The 21523-nt window shown below is 39.7% G+C and overlaps 2 protein-coding genes across 7 annotated transcripts in view; one reads left to right on the forward strand and one right to left on the reverse strand.

The window, feature by feature from the left end:
- RAVER2 (ribonucleoprotein, PTB binding 2) overlaps window positions 1–17021 on the forward strand; it is a 78354-nt gene extending 61333 nt beyond the window's left edge. For both annotated transcript variants that reach the window (XM_069480101.1, XM_069480102.1), the window contains exon 12: window positions 14745–17021. In XM_069480101.1, the coding sequence (XP_069336202.1) occupies window positions 14745–14891 (147 nt within the window). In that variant the 3' untranslated portion in view covers window positions 14892–17021. The remainder of the gene's footprint in view (window positions 1–14744) is intronic.
- The window catches only part of JAK1 (Janus kinase 1), a 119137-nt gene continuing 114630 nt past the window's right edge, over window positions 17017–21523 (reverse strand). For 4 of the 5 annotated variants that reach the window (XM_069480099.1, XM_069480096.1, XM_069480097.1 and 1 more), the window contains 4 exons: window positions 21332–21504; window positions 19894–20011; window positions 19213–19323; window positions 17050–18458 (listed from right to left, as the gene is read on the reverse strand). In XM_069480099.1, the coding sequence (XP_069336200.1) occupies window positions 18363–18458; window positions 19213–19323; window positions 19894–20011; window positions 21332–21504 (498 nt within the window). In that variant the 3' untranslated portion in view covers window positions 17050–18362. Of the gene's footprint in view, window positions 18459–19212; window positions 19324–19893; window positions 20012–21331; window positions 21505–21523 lie in introns of all 5 variants that reach the window. The other variant, XM_069480095.1, reaches the window with a different exon arrangement.

Here is a 21523-nt window from a genome sequence, read left to right on the forward strand (position 1 = left end):
TTTGTGTGCGGGAGTCTCCAGGGGACCTGGTAGGAACAACAGCCGAAAGGCTGAAAGAACTGAGAAGAGATTAAGTTACTCTCCAGCACAGAGGGAACAGAGTTTGGAGTTGGAAGGAGCAAAATTAACTCCTTCTGGAACAAAGATCAACACTTTTCAGGGGAAGATAATATATCCAGCAAACAAAAATTGCTAGATAGTTGAAGAAGCGAGAAGTGTAGCTCACAATTGAGAGAAAAAGTAAATTAGTAAAAACTGACCCCAAGGTGATCCAGATATTGGTCTTAGTAGACAACTATAAAGCAGCTATTATAAATATGTTCAGGAGCTTAAAGGAAAATAAAGTCATAATGAACAGGTAAGGAATCTCAGCCAAGAAATATAAAATATAAAAAATAACTGAATAATTGCAGAACAGAAAACCATAATATCCGAAATAAAAAAATACACTGGATAGGCATAGCAGAAGATTGGAGAAAGCAGAAAAAAAAAGTTCAATAAAGGTAAATAAAAAGAAATAATTCAATCTGAAGAACAGAAGAGATTTTTTTAAAAAGCCAATGAACAGATTCCCAGAGATCCCAGAAAGATATCAAGCAGTCTAAAATACATGTAAGTTGAGTCCCAGGAGAAGAGGAGAAAGATAATGGGGCATGAAAATTTTGAGAAACTAATGGTCAAAAATTTTCTATATTTGCTTCAAAAAACTTACAGATCTAAATAGGCTCAGACACCCTCTTGCAGTCAGGATAAAAAAAAAAAGGAAAATTTTATCTAGGCACATTATAGTTAATATGCTGAAAACTATGGTTATAAAGAGATACTCTTGAAAGCAACCAGATAAAAACAGTATACATTATCTTAAGACAGGTTTCTCATTCTTGGCACTGTTGACATTTGGGGCTGGGTGATTCTCTCTTAAGGAGGGCTCTTCTGTGCATGGCAGGATGTTTAGTCACATCTTTGTCCTTTGCCCAGTAGATTTCCCCCCACCAGTAATCACTGTGTTAAGACAACTGGTAAATATGTGGGTAAATTTTAAAAGACTATATATTTTCTCTTTATCTAAAAGCAAAAACTGTAACATATTGTGCCATTTATAATGTATGTAGAGATAGTATATTTGATAACAGAACAAAGGACAGAATGGGGTAAACGAAATTATGGTTGAGGGGTTATTATATTTTATATGCAGTAAAACAACAGTAACTCTAGACTGTGATAAATTATGGAACGCTTCTTGTAATCCATAGAGCAACCATTATAAAATTATAAAAAAGTATATCTAAAATGTGAGCAGTTTAATTACAATGAAATTCTAAAAACATTTGATTAAGCCAAAAAAAAAAAAAAGTCAGGAAAAGAGAAAACAATTAGGTGTAATGAAAACAAATATCCAAGAGATAAACCTAAATTGAATGATGATGATTACATTAAATGAAAACACTACCTGCTCCATTGATAACAGTTTCAACGAGGCAAGAATATATATTACACTTTTATACTTATATTCAACATTTTACTGGAGATTTTAGTGCAATAAGGTGTTTTCAAAGTATGAAATTGGATATAAAAGTAAAAATGTTTCTCTTTGCATGATTGTTTACTTGAAATATTGTTTACATGAAAAATCATTAAGAATCTAAAAAGTAACCACTAAAACTGATAAGTAAGCTTTGCAGGGTCACAAGGTAGAAGGACAGCATAAAAAAATCAAAACAGGTAAAAATGGGTCAGAATTTCTCTTAAGTACTTTTTCAGTTTGACAAAATGATCAGTTTCAATAACATAGGCAGTATTTCAGCTGTTTGATATGACGGTTCAAGTTGCGATTTTGGTTTTTCATTTGCCACTTGGCATACTTGGCAGTTGCCTGGCCTGCTGCACGACAGTACCATCTACTTGTGTGTTGCGCTCTTGTGTTACCCTGGTTGCAGGATCTTGCCTGCCAGAAAGCTGACTGCTTGTTTCAGGGAGTCAACCACAGAATGTGTGATGAGATGCTGTGATGGGGAAGAGGAAACAACAAAAATGAACAAAATGGCTTGGAAGATGCTTGGTCCCTTCATAGCGCCTAATGCTGCCATCTAGTGGTCCAATAATGCAGACAGACTCGCCAGGAAGTACCTTACGTGATGAATGCTGTGTGGATTTTTGTGTGGACCACGATAGATCCGAATCATATGACAAACACTAACCATACAAAAAAAATTTTTTTTGAGACAAAGTTTCGCTCTGTTGCCGAGGTTAGAGTGCAGCGGCATCATCATAGCTCACTGCAACCTCAAAGTCCTGGGCTCAAGCGGTCCTCTTGCCTCAGCCTACCCATTATTTAAAACCTAAGCCTACCTACTTCAAACCATAGTTAGGGGGGCACAGGTTATCTATATATTAACCCTAGACAATAACTTGGAAAGTACTTTTAAAAAATGTTTTTGGGTAAAAACTGGAAAGCAAGCTATTGAAATTTATTTTAAATGACCTTATTTTAACCAAATTGGTGTTTTAAATGTTCAAAGAAACCAACAAAAGACTAGTATATAGTATAAATAAATCTGAGACAACTTTGAGTTGCTATTCTGACATGTTAGCCTAATTTTCAAAGAGTTTTAATATTGCATTTTGATTTTTTAAAAGTGTTATTAAACATTTAAATCTAAGATATAATTTATACAGTTTAGTGTGGCCACTGAAACTAGTGAGGTGATCTAGTTTCACTTTTTTTTTTTAGTGCAGTACAATACTTTTGGGGAGATGAATTGTTAAATCCAAAGTTAGTACTTACCATTACTCATATGAGGAAAGAGAGTAGTTAAGAGGCAAAAATGAATTATGAAAATTGGAAGCATTTACGTATATGTGAGGAAGAAACGTATTATATCGTTAATGTCACAGAATGAAGCATGTTTTTAAACATTTAACAATGGGGAAAGAAAAATTCTATTTTAAAATAGAACTTTAGAAATATTTAATGCAGAAAAGGCAAAATTAATTCATGTTTCTGTTTTAGAATTAATTCTCAAATTCAGGCTGAACTTGAGACAACAGGAAAGGGATATCAGGGGTTTGATTCAAATCTCAGCAGAACTAAGTGCAGTTGTTCATTTTCGGTCCTCTGTCCGCCTGACTCCACAGAAGCGACAGCGCTTAGACAAGGAGAAGTGGGGCTGAAGGTGAAGGTGAGACTGAGAAGTCCTAAATAGAGGCAGAATTTTCAGAAAACCAATTTGATTTTGTATTTAGGGGGCTCCATGCTAACTGCTTACATTCTTTTCAGAAGGGCAATATGATAAATATCTTTAATTGGACTGGTAGCAGATGAGCCTAATGGAATTCAGTATCGACATTAACATACCCCTAAAGAATCTTCCTGAGGGATTGTCAAGATTCCCCTTTCCCAGATTCTTAAAAGAGCTTTTAAAACTAGCCCCCAGTTCAATTTACATGAGCTTAAAAATTGAGTTTAAGATAACACTGTAAGCATTAAACTTTAGCTGTCAAAAATGACATCGTGACATTCTCTTTCTGCATTCATTTGGAAATCAATGGGATAAAAGAAATTCTACATTTACATGAAGATAAAAAGATTTGCTTTAATAAAAAAATTTTTTTTAATCTAAAAATAAAGTAGCAACTACATAGTTACAGAATGGTTTTCATAGTAGATGTGTGCTAAAGATTGGATTGTTGAGCGACAGTTAACAGAGCCAGTTAATTTTAAGTTCTAGCAAGAGAGAGTGAGTACCCAAAGCAAAAAGCATGATAATCTGCTTTACCGGGCACTGGTAAGATTACGGTGTCCAGTTCTTCAATGTTGAAGTGTCGGAAACTATGGGACATGACTTGCCTGAAGGAACTGGGAGTGCATGCTTTGAAAATATTTTTTGAAAGGATTCATTTATTCATTCACCCAGTATTTACTGAATGCCTGCTGTATGACAGGCACTATCGTAGGCACTAGGGATAGGGCAGTGAACAAAACAGACAAAAATTCTTAAAATGAATGTAATGTTTGGGAAGTAGTGAAGGAGAAACAGAAAAAGAATAGTAAAATGAAAAGTTAATAATTGCATAGAAAATAAAGTGGAGGCTAGAGAGTGGGCAGGCTTTGCCGTTTAAATATATGGTCTAGGAAGGGCGCATTGTGAAATTGATTCTTGGGCGTGTGCCACATGAGTGTCTATGTAAAGTGCATCCCAGGGAGAGGGAACAGTGAGTGCAAAGGCACAGAAGCAGAAACATGCTCGCATGTTAGAGGAACAGCAAACAACCTGTAAAGCAGAGGAGTAGTGAGTGAAGTGGAGAGAGGAGACAGAGTCACAGTGGGGAGGGGGCAGTAGTGGGCACAGACAGTTTGGGACCTTTGAGACCCTTGTAAGGACTTTGGCTTTTTCTCTAAGATAGAAAGCCACTGAAATGTCTTGAGTACAGGGATAATTGACCCTACTTAAAGTTTCATAGGACCCCTCTGGCTCCTGTGTTAAACAATGAACGTAGAATGCAGCCTGATCAGTTAGGAAGCAGCTGTGGTATAATCCAGGAAAAGTGATGCTGGTGTGGACCAGGTTGGAGGCAGTGGAGGAGGTGACAAGTGGCTGGACTGGAGACATTTTTGGAAGGTAGAGTTAACAGGATATACTGAGAGAAAGAGAGGAGACAAGGGCATAGGGGTTTTGGCCTAGAAAAATGGAATTGTTATTGACTGAGATGGATAAGACTGTGAGTGGAGTAGGTTTTTGGTTTTTGGGGTTTAGTTTGGGACATAAATTTAAGCTGCCCTAAGTGGGGCTGTTACCGTGTTGGTGTTAGTTCATTATACCAGTCTGGAGGTAAGGGGAGAGGTGCGGGCAGAGAAACACTTGAGAACCATCACATTCCAGTAAATTGCTATAATTGTAAATTGCACGAGCTTGGATGAGATCATCAAGGAAGTGAGGGTGTAAGAGAGACCTGGGGTCAGTCACTGTGCATCTCAAGATTTGTCTTTCAATTTTGTTTCTCGGGGAAATAGAAAGCAAATCATCAGCTGAGAGTGAAGATTTAGGGATGTGTTGTTGGAGGTCGAGGAGAGGGAAGGTTTGAAACAATCATCTAGGAGAGTGGGGAGGAAGGGAGCGGGGCTGGGGGATATAGTAGGATTGCCCGGCAGCAGGACGGGCGAGGGGGCTCCCCTGAAGCTATGCTTACGTGGATAAGGAAGTATTAGACTGAGATTGTAGTTCCAAGGGACAGAATGGAATCACTGGGTGGAATCTATTCATAGGGTGGTATCACCTCACCCTACAGAAGACCTCGCCAAAGATTGAGTCTGCTAAAGTGGCTATTTTATTGATATGATTTCCATCTAGACATTAGACATGCAAAACTAAAGTACTGTAGTTTTGTTTGGTCTTCAAAGCATAAATGCTCATTGAAATTGTTTTCTTAGATTTTCTAATTATCTACTTTGTTCTGTCTCACCTGTATGCTTCAGGTAAAATTTTAAACCAAATTCTAAATCACATATAATCTGTATGTTTGCTTACATGCATGTATCTATCTAATAGCATGGACAAGTTCAACAGCCTCCTGGTGAGACCTCCTAATAATGCCTGTCTCCTCCATTGCCACACTTTTTATGGAGCTGCTTATGGATCCATCCAAATTCCAAGATCAAGGGTGTCATCCCATTTATAATAGTGGCATTCCAGCCCCTCCATGACTGAGGCCAGCTCGCCTTTCCAGCCTCACTTGCCACTGCTCTCTTGCATCTGCTAGCCACCAAGGCCCATCGTAGGCCCTGCTTTCCTGCCGTCTGCCTGTGCTCGGGCTTTCTCTTAGAGGGGTCGTTTCCTTACCATGTCCATATCCGACCTCACCTCCAAATCCTAACTCAGGTGCCATCTCACCCATGAAACCAGCATCCATACCTTTCAAGCCCCTCCCCTTTTTCTCCGGAAAAGCTTTAGCCCTCTGCTTCTATTTCTCATAAGCAAAGTGACAGTCTCCCTTTAGAATTATGTTTTGTGCTTCTCTTACTTCCCTTCCTAAGATATGAGCCTTTGGAGGGCACAGTTCAAGTTGTGTTCATCTAGGTAGACCCCAGCACACCGCCCAGTGCCTGCAGTAGGCAGCCTACGAAGGCATGGGTATCTACATCCTGCAAACGTAAAACGGAAGGAAAAGTGCTTGCTTTGTACTCTTTCCCTCTTTTGTGGTTTTTCCTTTTTGCTGGTTCTTAGATACAAATTACTTCTCCCAGAGCACTAAGCTTTGTTTCAAGAATCTTAATCATGATTCCCCATTCATCAGCACTTTTATATAAAAGTTAGCTATCTTTGACAACACGTATCAGAAGAATTATCTTTCCTCCGGTATCGTATGGGCTATAATGACATCCATTTTCATCTCCTGTTCCCATTAATATTTTCCTGTGCTGCTTGGTGAAGTTCTTTGCTGGTGTCTTAGATCGCCATTGGTCCTTCCTGTGAATGGTGTAGCACCACTGGGAAGTCCTTTGAATGAGAGAATCCAACAGATTTTCTACACAGCTTCTGAGAGCAAAGATGGAATAGAGAGAGGGAAATCCAGGCTGATGTACTGCTTTGCAAGACACGAAACAGCAGCTCCCGACACAGCAGCTCCCGACACGGCAGGAAGAGTCAGGAAGGGGAGTGAGGAGAGCCTGGGAGTCCCACATGCCAGAGTGAGCGGTTTGCTTCTCTCCCCCTTATCTTTGAGAAATCCCATTTGTAGAACAGACTTAAAACCTAGGAAGAAAGCTTACAAGAAAAAGAGTTCTTTATACCCAAAGGGAAGGGCCTGACGGTGGTTGGGGTGCAGCGTGCAGGAAGATCACCAACCACCAACCAAGGGCCCCACACGGAGCAGGCAGCTGGAGGGGACAGGGAAGGGGCTGGGCAGTGGGAGGACAGGATTTCAGGAAGAGGCTCCAGCTAACCGGTGAGCAGCCATTCTGTCGCAGGTGGCCCTTCTCTAGGGCTGAATCCTGTCCCTGTCAGCTCAGCTTCAGCAAGTTACGGCCAGTCTCATTTCATCTGTCCTTCCACCTACTCCCCTCCTCAGATTATTCCAGAGCAAACCTCAGACATACTTTACTACCAAGAAGAAGTTTAGACAGAAGTATAAGCCAAACTCTTTGCCAATCAGTTTCACTCTGAAACTTTCCTATAAACCAGGCCTGTGTGCAGAAGGCTTGTACTGTACTGTCCCGATGGTAAGCCACACTGAAATAAAGTACCAGAGTAGACGCAGTTCTGGCTTTGTCTCCTGTCATCCCTCTTCCTAGCATGGATGGATGAGAGTTATTTTAACTACAGACTTACTCTGTTCCCTCTGTGGTTGGCTTCCATTTTAAAAATTGTGACCATCGTTGGTTCAAAAACAATTGCAATTTTAATGGTAGTGTGAGAAGGCTCTTGCGCGTGGCTGAGAGCATTCCTTATCAGTCATTTCCTTGTATATTAAGTTATATAACTGCTTCAACAAGCTTGTCATGGTATTTGTAAAGGCTAAAACTAAGAGGGATTAGAGATCATGGGCTGTGCTACTGTATTGATTACTGTGACCACCTGTGAGGAACATCTGGCCCACTTCCAATCAGAATCTCTGGGAGGGACCCTGGAATCTGCATTTTAACGTGTTCTCCAGGGATTTATTTTGGAGTCCAAAGTTTTGAATTCCCGTTACTCTTTAGAATGTTATTTAAATGTCATGTTATTTTCCTTGATGTCATTTGCCAGTTTTTACGCCAGTTTATTCTCTCACCACTTCTTTTGTCACTAGGCAGACTTAACCTCTAATTCAATATGCAGTTCGATTTCTTAGCCACTCCTCCTTCAGAGGAATATTGATAGTTGGTATTAGTATTCTGGTTCAGTGGGGTTGAACTAGGTGTGATCAGCAGAAGCAACTGCAATACTCTTATTTTTTTCTTTCCCCAAAATGTTGAGGGTGGAGAGTAAGGGAGCTCAGAGACCAGTTTATGTTTTACAGAAGTTCTGAAGGTGATTTTGATATGGAAAATTTTAAATCTAATTAGTTTTAACAAACAAGTTTGTGTTGTTTTTTTTTTTTTGATGGCTTTGATATTTATCCCACTATTCTATATTTATACCAACTTGAAGTCGAATGCTTTCTTATAAATATCTCCAATGAATAAACATTTTTAATTTGTTTTAAATTATTTTTTAATTTATTTTTTAAATTGAAAAATAATTGTACATATTCATGGGGTACATAGTGATGTTTTGATGCACATAATGTATAGTGACTAGATCAGGGTAATTAGCATATCCGTCTCAAACTTTTACCTTGTGTTGGGAATGTTCAATATCCTCTTTCTAGCTATTTGAAGCTACATATTATTGTTAACTGTAGTCATCCTAAAGTGGTATAGAACGCTAGAACTTATTCTTCCTATCTAGCTGTAATTTTGTATCTTTGAACAAATCTCTCCCTATCCCTACCTTCCAAGCCTCTAGTATCCTCTGTTCTACTTTTTACTTGTATGAGATTGACCTTTTTTAGCTTCCACATATGAGTGAGAATATGCAGTGTTTAACTTTCTATTCCTGGCTTATTTCACTGAACATAATGCCCTCTATTTCCATCCATGTTGCCACGAATAGCAGGATTTCATTCTGTTGAACAGGGTTCCATTGCGTATAGATACTACATTTTTAAAAATCCATGTGTTGTTGGACACCTCAGTTCCCTATCCCGGCTATTGTGAATAGCACTGCAGTAAGTATGGGGGTGCAGATGTTTCTTCATTATAATGATTTCCATTTATTTGGGTAAATTCTCAGTAGTGGGATCACTGGATCATATTTGTAGTTTTTCAAGGAACCTCCACACTGTTCTGCATAGCGGCTGTACTAGTTTACATTCTCACCAACAGTAACAGTTCCCTTTTCTCCACATTCTTGCCAGCATTTTTTTTTTTGTCTTTTTGATAACAGCCTTCTTAAGGTGAGATGATGGTTCATTGTGGTTTTGATTTGCATTTCCCTGATGATTGAGCATTTTTTCATATATTTTTTGGCCATTTGTATGTCCTCTTTTGAGAACTGTCTGTTCAGATCATTTGCCCACTCTTTGTTTTTTCTGCTGTTGAGACAAACATCTGAATTCCTTGTATATTCTGGATATTAATCCCCTATCAAATGAGTAGTTTGTATATATTTTCTCACATGCTGTAGGTTGTCTCTTCACTCTGTTGATTGTTTCCTTTGCTGTGTAGAAGCATTTTAGTTTGTTATAATCTTATTTTTGCTTTGGTTGCCTGTGCTTTTGAGGTCTTATTCATAAAATATTTTCCCAGAGCAATGTCCTGAAGTGTTTTTCCTGTTTTCTTCTAGTAGTTTTATAGTTTTGGGCTTACATTTAGGTCTTTGATCCATTTTGAGGTTTTTTTTTATTTCTGTATGGAGTGAGAGGTAGGAGTCTAGTTTAATTCTTCTGCGTATGAATATCTAGTTTTCCCAGCACCACTTATTGGAGAGACTGTCCTTTCCCCCAGTGAATGTTCTTGGCACCTTTGTCAAAAATCAGTTGGCTGTAGATACATGGATTAATTTCTGGGTTCTCTATTCTGTTCCATTGGTCTATGTGTCTGTTTTTATGCCGCGTATATGCTGTTTTGGTTACGACAGCTTTGCAGTATATTTTAAGGTCTGGTAGTATGATACCGCCCGCTTTGTTCTTTTTGCTTAGGATTGCTTTGGCAATTTGGGGTCTTTTGTGGTTCCATACAAACTTTAGGATTTGTTTTCTATTTCTGTGAAGAATGTCATTGGTATTTTGATAGGGATTGCATTGAATCAGTAGATTGTTTTGGGTAGTATCGTCATTTTAACAATATTCTTCCAGTGTATGAGCATGGGATGTCTTTCCATTTGTAGCCTGTTCAGTTTCTTTCATCAGTGTTTTGTAGTTCCCCTTACAGAGGTCTTTCACCCCTTGGTTAAATTTACTCCTAGGTATTTTGTTTTATTTTTGTAGCTATTGTAAATCACCATCCTGATTTTTTTTTTTTTCTCCAGCTAAATAGTTGTTTGTATATAGAAACACTACTAATTTTGGGGTTAATATATTAGTTTTGTATCCTGTAACTTTACTGAATTCATTTATCAATTCTAAGAATTTTTTGGTAGAATCAGTAGGAATTTCTGCATATAAGATGATGATGTCTGCAAACAGGAACAGTTTGACTTCCTCCTTTCCAAATTAGATAGCCTTTCTTTCTTTCTCTTGACTAATTGCTCTGGCAAGGACTTTAGGACTACGTTGAATAAGAGTGGTGAGAGAGTAAGAAAACTTTTCCTCGTTCAGTGAGTTGTTAGCTGTGGGTTTGTCATATATGGCCTTTATTATGTTGAGATATTTTTATACCTAATTTTTCTACATCTATTGAAATGATCATATGATTTTTGTCCTTCATTCTGTTGGTGGGATGTATATTTATTGATTTGCATATATTGAACCATTTGCACTGCTGGGATAAATCCCACTTGATCATGGTATATTATCTTTTTGATGTGTTGTTGGATTCAGTGCTACTATTTTGTAGAGGATTGTTGTGTTCATCAGGGATATTGGCCTATAGTTTTCTGTTTTTATTGTGTCCTTATCTGGGTTCGGTATCAGGGTTATGTTGGCCTTCTAGAATAAGTTAGGAAGAATTCCCTCTGCCTCAACTTTTTGAAATGGTTTGAGAATTGATATTAATTCTTCCTTAAAGGTTTGTTAGAATTCAGTGGTGAAGCCTTTCAGTCTTGGACTTTTCTTTGTTGGAAAACTTTTTATTACTAATTCAATCTCATTACTTGGTATTTGTCGGTTCAGGTTTTTTACTTTGTATTGGTTAACTCTTGGTAGGTTGTATGTGTCCAGAAATTTCTGTTTCCTATAGGTTTTCGAATTTATTGGCATATAGTTGTTCATAGGCATCTCTAATAATGCTTTGTATTTCTGTGGTATTGCTTGTGATGTCTCCTTTTTTGTTTCTGATTTTATTTATTTGGGTCTTCTCTTTTTTCTTAGTCTAGCTAATGGTTTGTCAATTTTGTTTATCTTTTTAGAAAACCAGCTTTTTGGTTTAAGTCTCAATTTCATTTTTTTCTGCTCTGATCTTTATTCTTTCTTTCCTTCCACTAATTTTGGGTTTGGTTTGTTCTTGCCTTTGTAGTTTTTGAGGTGCGTCATTTGGTTATTTGAAATCTTTCTAGTTTTTTGATATAGGCATTTATTGCTAAAACTTGCCTCTTAATACTACTTTTGCCGTGTCCCACGGGTTTTGATACATTGTTTCTATTTTCATTTGTTTCAAGGAATTTTTAAATTTGATTAATTTCTTCCTTCACCAGTTCAGAAACGTTAATTTCCATGTATTTGTATAGTTTTGAATGTTCTTCTTGTTATTGATGCCCAGTTTTATTTCACTGTGGTCAGATACGATACTTGATATGACTTCAATCTTTAAAAAATTGAGACTTGTTTTGTGCTTTAACATATGTTCAATCCTGGAGAATGTCCCATGTGTTGATGAAGAGAATGTGTATTCTGCAGCTGTTAGGTGAAGTGTTCTATAAATTGTCTGTTAGGCCCATTTGGTCTATGATGCAGTTTGAATCCATGTTTCCTTTTTGATTTTCTGTCTAGATGATCTGACCAATGCTGAGAGTAGGGTGTTGAAATCCCCAACACTAACTGTACTGGAGTCTATCTCTATCTTTAGGTCTAATAATGTTTGCTTAATATATCTGGGTGCTCCGGTATTGGGTACATATATATTTACAGTAGTCTATTCTCTTGCTGAATTCATCTTTTTGTTATTATATAACCTTTTTACAGCTTTCAGCTTAAAGTTTGTTTTGTCTGATATAAATGTAGCTACTCCCGGCTGGGCGCGGTGGCTCACGCCTATAATCCTAGCACTCTGGGAGGCTCAGGCGGGTGGATCGCTCGAGGTCAGGAGTTCGAGACCAGCCTGAGCAAGAGTGAGACCCCTGTCTCTGCTAAAAATGGAAAGAAATTATTTGGCCAACTAAAAATAAATATAGAAAAAAAAATTAGCCGGGCATGGTGGCACATGCCTGTAGTCCCAGCTATTTGGGAGGCTGAGGCAGGAGGATCACTTGAGCCCAGGAGTTTGAGGTTGCTGTGAGCTAGGCTGATGCCACGGCACTCACTCTAGCCCAGGCAACAAAGCGAGACTCTGTCTCAAAAAAATAAAAAAATAAATGTAGCTACTCCTGCTCACTTTTGCATGGAGTATCTTTGTCTATCCCTTCACTTTGTCTTTGTGTGTCTTAACCGATGTTGTGAGTTTCTTACAGGCAGCTTAGAGTTGGGTCTTGTTTTTTTATACATTCAGCGAATGCATATCTTTTAAATGGGGAATTTAATCCATTTACATTCAGGGTTATTACTGATAGGTAAGGACATAGTCCTTTCATTTTATTGATTGTTTTCTGTTCCTTTGTTCCTCTCTTATTGTTTATTTTTATAGTTGAGTGGTTTTCTGTAGTGATAAGTTTGATTGCTTTCTCTTTCTCCTTTGTCTACAGCTCTAGCAGTGAGTATTATAGTTTCACATATTTTTGAAATGGTAGTTATTGTCTTTGCACTTCCAGATGTAAGACTATTTTCCAGATGTAAGAGTATTTCTTGTAAGGCTGGTCTAGTGGTGATGAATTCTGTTAGCTTTTGCTTGTCTGTGAAAGATTTTATATCTCTTTCATTTCTAAAGGACACATTTGCTGGGTGTAATATTCCTGGCTGACAATTTTTTTTTCTTTCAATACTTTGAATATGTCATCCCATTCTCTACTGATTATAAGATTTCTGCTGAGAAATCTCTACATCTAATGAGGATTCCCTAAATGTGACTTGGTGCTTTTCTCTTGCTGCTTTTAAAATTCTTTGTCTTTCACTTTTAACAGTTTAACTATAATGTGCCTTGGAGAGGACCTATTTGGGGTTCTTTGAGCTCCCTGGGCCTTGATGTCCATTACTAGCCCAAGACTTGGGAAGTTTTCTGCTATGATTTCATTAAATATGTTTTCCTGACATTTTCCCTTCTCCTCTGGAATGTCTATAATACAAATATTTGTTTGCTTATTGGTGGCTCTCAATTGTATTTTTAATTTCATTCTTTGAATTCTTCAGTTCTAGGATTTGTTTGGTTCTTTTTTTTTATGATATCTGTTTCTCATTCAAATTGTGAATTGCTTTCCTCATTTTGTTGAATTGTCTATCTGTATGCTGTTGTATTCACTGAGTTTCCTTAAGATTATTATTTTGAAATCTTTTTCTTGCATTTCCATGTATTTCCCTATGATTATGGTCTGTTACTGGAGAATTGTTATTTTCGTTTGAGGGGGACATGTTTCCTTGCTTTTTCATAGTTGTTGTATCCTTACATTGATTTCTGTGCACCTGGTGGAAAAGTGTCCTATTACTAGTTTTATGGAGGTTTAGTAGGGAGACTTACTTGTATGAATGGGTCTTGGGGTGTCAGTTTGGTGAGGTACATTGGCCTTGGTTCTAGTAGATGCAATACTGAGTGTCTCTGTAGTTTCTTCAGCTATAATCCACATTAGTGCATTTGCAAGTTTTTTAGTGGCCTAAGCTAAGAGTGTGGAGATGGTGGTGTGGCTTTGCCAGGGCTCGGTATGCCAGGCTGTTTCTCAGGTCAGGGTATGTGGATGCACACAGTCGGTGCCAACTTAGGGTCTGGCTCTCTGGGGTTGGGGCCACAGGGAGTTGTTACTCTGGTTGGGAGCATGGGCACACAGTTGTGTGGCTGACTTGGGGGCATGTCGGCCCGGGGGCGGGGGGGGGGGAAGGTTCTCAGGCCCAGGACATAGCTGCGTGGCTGCTCAGTTGGCCTGGGGGCATGTTTGCTAGGGGTGGCCCAAAGGGCTGTTTCTTAAGCCCTGGATATGGGCTCTTGGCTGCTTGGCTGGCCTGGGGGTGTGCTCACCAGGAGTGGCCAGCAAGACTTGGTCAGGACCTTATTGGAAGAGCAGGACCACTGGGCAGGCCAGGGGCATGTCTGCAGGGGATGAGGGCACCTGGGGCTGTTTCTGAGGTCCTGAGCATGGACACACAGCCAGACTGGGGGGGGGGGGGGCGCATATCCATTGTTTTGAGGCTCAAGGGCCTTTCCGACTTGGGGGAGGGCGCACAGCAGTTTGACAAACCCTCAAAGGCAGGTTTGCCCTAGATGGGACTGGAGGACTGTTCCTCTGGCTGGAAGTACAGCAGCGGGGGTTGGTTTTCCTGCTTTGCAGGATCAGAGTCACAGCTAATCCTGGATCCAGGCTCCACACAGCGGAGCTGTGGCATTCAGCCACCCCTGTGGGCCTGGCATGATGAAGATGGAGCTCCAGTGTTGGAAGGGTGCAGTGACTACTGGCTCCCAGAGAAGGGTGCACTCCAGAGGTGGCTCTAGTCTCACGATGGCACCGTGCTGCAGCAGCTCGGCTCACAGAGGGTGGGTGGGGGTGAGGAGCGCACCCCTTGGGCTCCTCATCAGGGCAGTGCAGCTGCATGAATTCCTGGCAGCTCTCCAAGCTGGGCTCAGGGCTTGTGAAGACTGTGGGACCCTCCTGCAGTAAGGACAGCAGGTGTTTGTGGTGGCACTGTGCTGGTAGGGATCATCTGCTCACCTTTTCCCACAATAAACCAAGTTTAATTTAGTTTTTAACATCAGTTGCGATTTTATTTTCTCATAGGTGTCATCTTTAAGAAATGAAAAACGAGGCTCATCATATCTCATCTCTGCCCCAGAGGGTGGTTCAGTGGAATTTGTGGACCAGCATTCTCAGGGCACAGGAGCATATTACATGGAAACCTACTTAAAAAAGAAGCGAGTGTACTAAGTTGAGCTCTCTCCTTATCACCTCCTGAGGTTCTCTGCAGTATCTCTGCTGTTCATCGCTGCCTTAACTATATTCAAACTAGCCATATCCTTTAAATACGGGTTTTATAGTTTCCCAGAAGGAACTGTGTTGTGCAGCAGGCAGAATTGCCAAATAAAAAATAGCAATAAGAGACATCAATTGAGGACATTTTCCACTAGAATTAGATGCATCTTAATTAGTGTGATATTAACTTACAATCCATTGGAGAAACTAACAATGTTCCAATATTTCTTGTTTTAGGACCGGGAATAATTTTGACACCACCATGTATAAAAGTTTGAAGCAATAAATGGGAAACAATCTTGTTTCCTGAGCCTTAGAAGAATGCGTTTCTCGTAAGCCAATGTGCATTTCCATTTACTTTCCTTATAGATTTTTAGGACTTTTCCTAGAACTACAAGGGTGCAAGTACCAAATGTGGTGACAGTAATGTTAAAAAATGCTCTACCTGCAAACTCCATTATTGCTCCCACACCAGCCATACTAATGGTTAATGCAACAGAGCGATAGTGATGTCCAAAGTGTACATTACTACAGATGCTTTACTTTTAAGATGTTGTATACCATTTATACCTTTTGTGAAAAACATAAGGTATTTTAAGAAAAGTAGCTTTGGTGATAATACAGGGGTTGGCAAACTACACTCTGGGGCCAGATTTGGTCCACCACCCACTTTTGTGCTTCCTGCAAGCTAAAAACAGTGTGTACATTTTTAAATGGGTGGAGGAAAAAGGAAAAGTTATGATATGAAATTCAGCTTTCAGTGTCCATAAGTGAGATTTTATTGGAACACAGCCAGGCTCATTCATGTGGGTCTTTTCTATGGCACTCTTGTGCTACAGTGGCAGAAAAGAGTAGCTTCGACAGAGACCCCAGGGCCTGCAAAGCCTAAAATATTAATATTTACTGTCTGGTCCTTCATAGAGAAAGTTTGCTGACCCCTGATCTAATGGCACTAGTTCCTTTTATTTCACCTAAAGACAGACTTTTAATCTTTGAGACAGACTTGTAATGGCAGGGAACAGCTTTCTGTGCCTCTGCTCACAGCAGCCTAGTTGATAATCTAATTACTAGAGTGGGGCCTATTTTGATTACCACATGTCCCAGTTCCACAATATAGTAAAGCAGTCAGTGCTGCCCTTTCTGAAGGAGTCTCATGGAATAACACGACCATTTTGAGCTAATAAGCTATACCTCACTCTCCGCTTTGTCTCACATTCTTGGGTAGTGTGTTAGGCTGAAAAATATCAGCTATTTAACCCAATTTACTTCTGAAAGAATTTTTGTCTTTATTGCCTATGGCTTTTGACGTCACCATTTCTTGAAGACCTTGGTATTAAATGCATGAGAAACCTTTTGCCATCTAGAAATTTCTAAGTTTGTTCATTGCTATGAGACTATAATTGATAATAAGGAATGTGGGGTCTCAATGACCCTAGTCTTTTCTAAAAGCAAATCATTAACTATGTTGTCACTTGGGAGACTTTTTTTGACTATGCTATAGCTATCCTGTTTTAATTATGAAGGTTAGAATTGGTATATATGTTGTATGCTTTGTAAAGAATTTTACTTTGTCTAATTTATTGCATCTACTTGCTTCTGTTGGAAAAGGACAGCTAGAAAGTTTAATTTCTAAGAAATACACTACCTATAAATGGCTGATCAAAATTAGGCATCACTCAGTTTAACTGCAGATGACTAATGGCTTCCCCCCGCCCTGCACTTCTCCTCCCTGTTTCCTGTTGCACTCAGCCTCCCCCGTGCTTAGATGCACCTCCACTGTAGTACAAACAGAAGAAAGGGAAGATGGTGAATTTACACCAGAGCTGCAAAGCGGAAGCAGGAAGAGGTTGAAAGAACTAAAGCAAAGGTGTTTGGATTCCAGCACGTGCGGATATGCCACCCATGCTGGCCTGTGCCCCATTGTCCTTGGACAGGACAGAGACGCACACATCAAGTGCTGGTAGTACTAAGGGCCATTTCCAATCTCCCCCTAAAAAAGTCTATACTGTTATTTTTCTATGTAAGCAAATTGTTTGAAATGCTTTGAAAATGAAATCTTACTATTAAAAGGCATATGCATGTAAAGTCTTTAGTATATTTATTTGTATAAAGAGTAAACAAAGTGCATATAGAGTGGCCACAGGTTTTACACAGAGACCTTGGTGATAGAGGGCTATTGTACAAATTTAAATGGCAAGTTTATTGTTGCCATTGACTCAATCCTGAATTTTTTGGGCTCAATGGGTGAAAAATAATGACATTAAACATACTAGACAGCATTAACAAAAAGTTTTTTGGACTCTTGGGCAAAAAGAGCTTCATGGTTCACATTGAATCAGAGGCTAAACATTTTTGATTACCCAGCTACCTCCAAGCAAACTGAAAACGGTCTAGCAGATCCTGTACTCCAAAGTACCTCCAGCTAGCTCTTTTTCAAGTTTTGCACCATAGGGTGATGTTCAAAATAGTGATCAACCCTTAAAGAGGGGGGGTAAGTACTGAAACACTCTAAGAACAGTGCAACATATGTGGTGTATGTTCTGACTGATTGCATACCGATTCAAAACCACTGCTGGAATAGCTTGCCCCAAAGTGGTAGAGTTAAAAAGGATATACACATTAACGTTTCTTAAAAGCATGTGTAATAGCATCCAGGTTCTGGAAATCAGTTCTGATTAAAGGTACACTGCTCAGGAAAGCACTGGCACAGGCTTAGTTCTCGAGAATTAACATGCAACAAAGATATTCCATAGCTGTCCCCCTGTACGTAACCAGTTTTCTCAAAAATGGGTACCAGTGGTCACCCAGGGGAACAAGAGCTAAGCCACTGGAGAAACAACTCAAAATTTAAGTCCTACTGGTGACAGAATACAATCATTTTTGTATAGAAACAACAGTATACTAACTGGTATCTAATAGTACAAGAAGGTATGGCCTATCACTGTATAGATATGGAAATTTGAAGGCAGGTTAGAGTATCAGTTAAGCCAATCCATCTTTATCTATGATTAATGTGCCAGAAAAACATTTCAGACCAACTGGCAACTGGGAAAAGCAATCATCTTCAGACATTACTTTAGTTAACTCTTCTTGTTTTCAAAAATCCCATCTTAGTATGCAGTTGTGATGGTAAGCTAGCAGATGAAATGGTGGTATAGTCTTTCCAAAAGGAGTGCTTAAGTGCTTTAAAATATTTTGGTTGTCATTATTTGTCACTAAGTTACTGGTACCAAATTTAAACAGGAAGTCCTTACACATATTAAGCACCACAGTGTGCTTAATACGTGCTCAAGTGTTTGATTTTTTTTTTTTTTTTTTAAGATAGAATACCAACTTTTTCCATTAAAAAAGTTTTTTTGAATGGCTTGGGTATTTGTTGGAGGAGGAGGACTTGATAAACTGGAATTTAAATGTTATTCATGCTACTTATTTTAAAAGTGCTTCAAATCCTTCAATAAGGTTCTGAAAGGTTGTCCGATTGGATGGTTGGAATTCCCAGCATTTTCTCATAAGTTGATAAACCTATAAAAACAAAAACAAAAACAAAAATAACAGTAAAAAAATGTTAGATTTGGAAACCTTTTAAAAAAACATCAATAGCAAGAAAATAATTTTGGAAATGTAAATGACTGTTCTTTAATAAGACTAAAACACAAGAGTATTTGAATATTTTAAAACAGAGGACATGATACAACTATAGTTCCATAAATATTTTAGCATTTGAGAAGCTCATGGGCTGAATGACCTTCAAGAAAATCCAAGTCACTACTGTAAACCAGTTACAGGGTGAAGCTGAATCTCAGTTTAGACTTTCCACTCTGGCTGCCTCACTCTCACTCATACTATTCACTACATGTTAAAATAGTTTAAGTTGTTTAGTCTTAAAGGCTCCATTTACTTTAGAGTATAGAAAACTGAACAAATATTATAAATGCTATTATTGAGTGGGATAAACTTACACAAAAATGCAGTTATATGTATTTGTCACAATAAGGCTGTACTGAAACAAACTCCTTTGGGGCAGGCAAGTGGATAAACACGGAGGTGCCTACTTCTGGAGGAAACCCTTGCTTTGAATATAACGGGTGGCTATCATCTCCCCCAGTATCTGATGATTCCTCAGATACCTGAAATTCAGCTTCAGGAAACTCTTACAAAGGAGTTTCCTACTTTATTTCACTGGTCTCCCCTGCCTCCCTTCCCCATTGCTGGATAACTCAAGCTGTGAAAACATTATAAAATTGAGTTCTATTACTGTGAAGTGGCCCATAAATACCTCATCTGGACAGTTGGGTGGACATGGCAAACGTTTTCCCTCTTTTAATGTATTCACAAGTCTTGTGACTGTCATCTGGCCATGAGTTGGGCCTATCATTTTCAGGAACAACTATGTGAAATAAAACCAAACAAAATGTTTTACTTTGCACATATTTATATAAAAACCATATAAAGTAGAATCCACTGGAAATTAACAATAAAAAGGCTTTTCTCCTTAGTAAATTTAAGTGAAAATCCAAAATCCTTATTAGCTCTCAACCATCTGTCTGTAATGAGCGTCTCAGACTCTACCAACCAGTCGCTCTGCTGATCGCGGAGTCTGTTCCAGAGAAGACGATCCCATTTAGGGGTACATGAGGCACAGAGAAGGCCCAACCCAGTGCTGCCCCCCTCGACTCATGCATTCTCCCTGGACACCATCCCTCATATCTCCACCCAGACACGGTCCGTGCGGTCAGGGTCGTCCACAGAACTCTGGGCTCCTTGTGAAATCACGACTTGAGAGACCCACAGATCACTGTCCAGTAACGAGCCAAGTTAAATGGCGAAGTGACACTCTGCCTTTCCATTATAACACATCAACTGGACCCCATTTAAAAACCAAACTTACAAAAAAGCAGAGGGATGGACACATTGTAAGCGGGTGCTAGATTCAAATGGAGAGACGAGAGAGACTTACGGCCATGGGACTAGAATCTGAGTCACAGTAAGTGAGCAGTTCATGCAGAGTCACTCCGAAAGACCAGACGTCAGAGGCGATGTAGAATTTACACTGAATGAGACATTCTGGAGCATACCTGAAAGAAAGCACAACACGAAACTTCACTTCCTGGGAAGGATATTCCAGCAAACTAGAATAACTCTCAAAAATCACCTCTGTGGTTTTTCTTAGAATTTAATATTTAAAGTATCTAAGTGTGTATTATGTTAGTCACACATATGCCGCCTATGGTGCACACCTGACCTGTAGGGGGATCTGCTTTACAGGCTCTCAGTAGCACATACCTGCCCCAAAATAATCAGACAAGCTTGTGCTCTGCATTTCCCCGAGCACGTGCTCTCCACGTGGAGGAGCGGGGCCCTATGAAGACAAGCCCCGGGTCTGATCTGCCTGCTTAACCTCTCCCAGCATTACCTATTTTGGCGAATGATACCCAATTGCCCAAGCCAAAAATCAAGACATTCCATACCCAATTTCCTAAATACTCCTGAACCTCATGCCTTCTTCCAATCACCTCTACAAGCCCCCATGAATCTTCCAGGTTTCATCTGAACACTCAGGACTTCCAGAAAACCAAGCCCGAACCCTTCTATGCTGCTTGCTCCACAACACTGGCTGTCTCACCCACGAGACTGTCAACTCAGTCTGCCTGTTCACCACCTCTCTACCACCTGGCACCAAGCAGGGCCCTAATACATATTTTCTGAGTGAATGAAGGCAGGCTCGGGCTCCATAGGTGGGAGAGGTCTATGTTTGTGTCCACGCAGGATGCACCAAGGGGGTGCTGATGAGTTTTGCAAGGGGGTGGAGTGAGGACTCAAGCAGCCTCCCCGCTAGAGAGTGTTCCAGGCTGAGAAGTGGCTACAGTCAGCGTGTGGCCTTCTAACCAGGATGACTCTAGTGATTCATGAGAGAGGGTCAGGTTTGCCACGGATTGTGCTCTGCTCTGTCCACTGAATCTATTCAGTGCTCACGGTCACCCCCGCCTGCCCTCCAGGATCCCTCTGCATGGATATGATCAAGACAGGAACCTGGCTTCCTCCACCTGCCCACAGTTCAAGAACCGGGTCAGATGAATGCCCTGTCTGCAAAGCCGGGGATGCTGAGCTGGTGCCAAGATTTCTCCCATTCCTTTGAAGATGGTGTCACATAAAGCTCAGGCATTTGTGTGGGCAGCTTTCAGTGAAACAGTCTCACAGGTATTTCTTGAAGGGAACTATCAATTAATTATAAATGTTCTACATCTTCTCTGACTCAGGCCAGAGGAATGAGAGACATTAACATAGCCAGAAAGAGCCTATCAAAACTGTATCTGCATAAACCTTGATTGTATTAAAAAAAGCAAACTGTAAACCCTAGGAAACACTGATGAAATCTAGCTGTTTGATTCAGTTACCAAAACACAGGGCTGTCCCGGTCGTCCTTAACTGTGTAATACTCCTTATCAGTTTCAATTGCTTTAGTTAAACCAAAGTCTCCAATTTTCACTTGGTGTTCGCTCTCAACAAGGACATTTCTTGCTGCTAAGTCCCGGTGAACGTATTGCCGAGAACCCAAATAGTCCATGCCCTACAGGAAAGAAGTAAAG

Source organism: Eulemur rufifrons, chromosome 8 (assembly GCF_041146395.1).
Source record: "Eulemur rufifrons isolate Redbay chromosome 8, OSU_ERuf_1, whole genome shotgun sequence".
In the NCBI taxonomy this organism is placed as follows: Eukaryota; Metazoa; Chordata; class Mammalia; order Primates; family Lemuridae; genus Eulemur; species Eulemur rufifrons.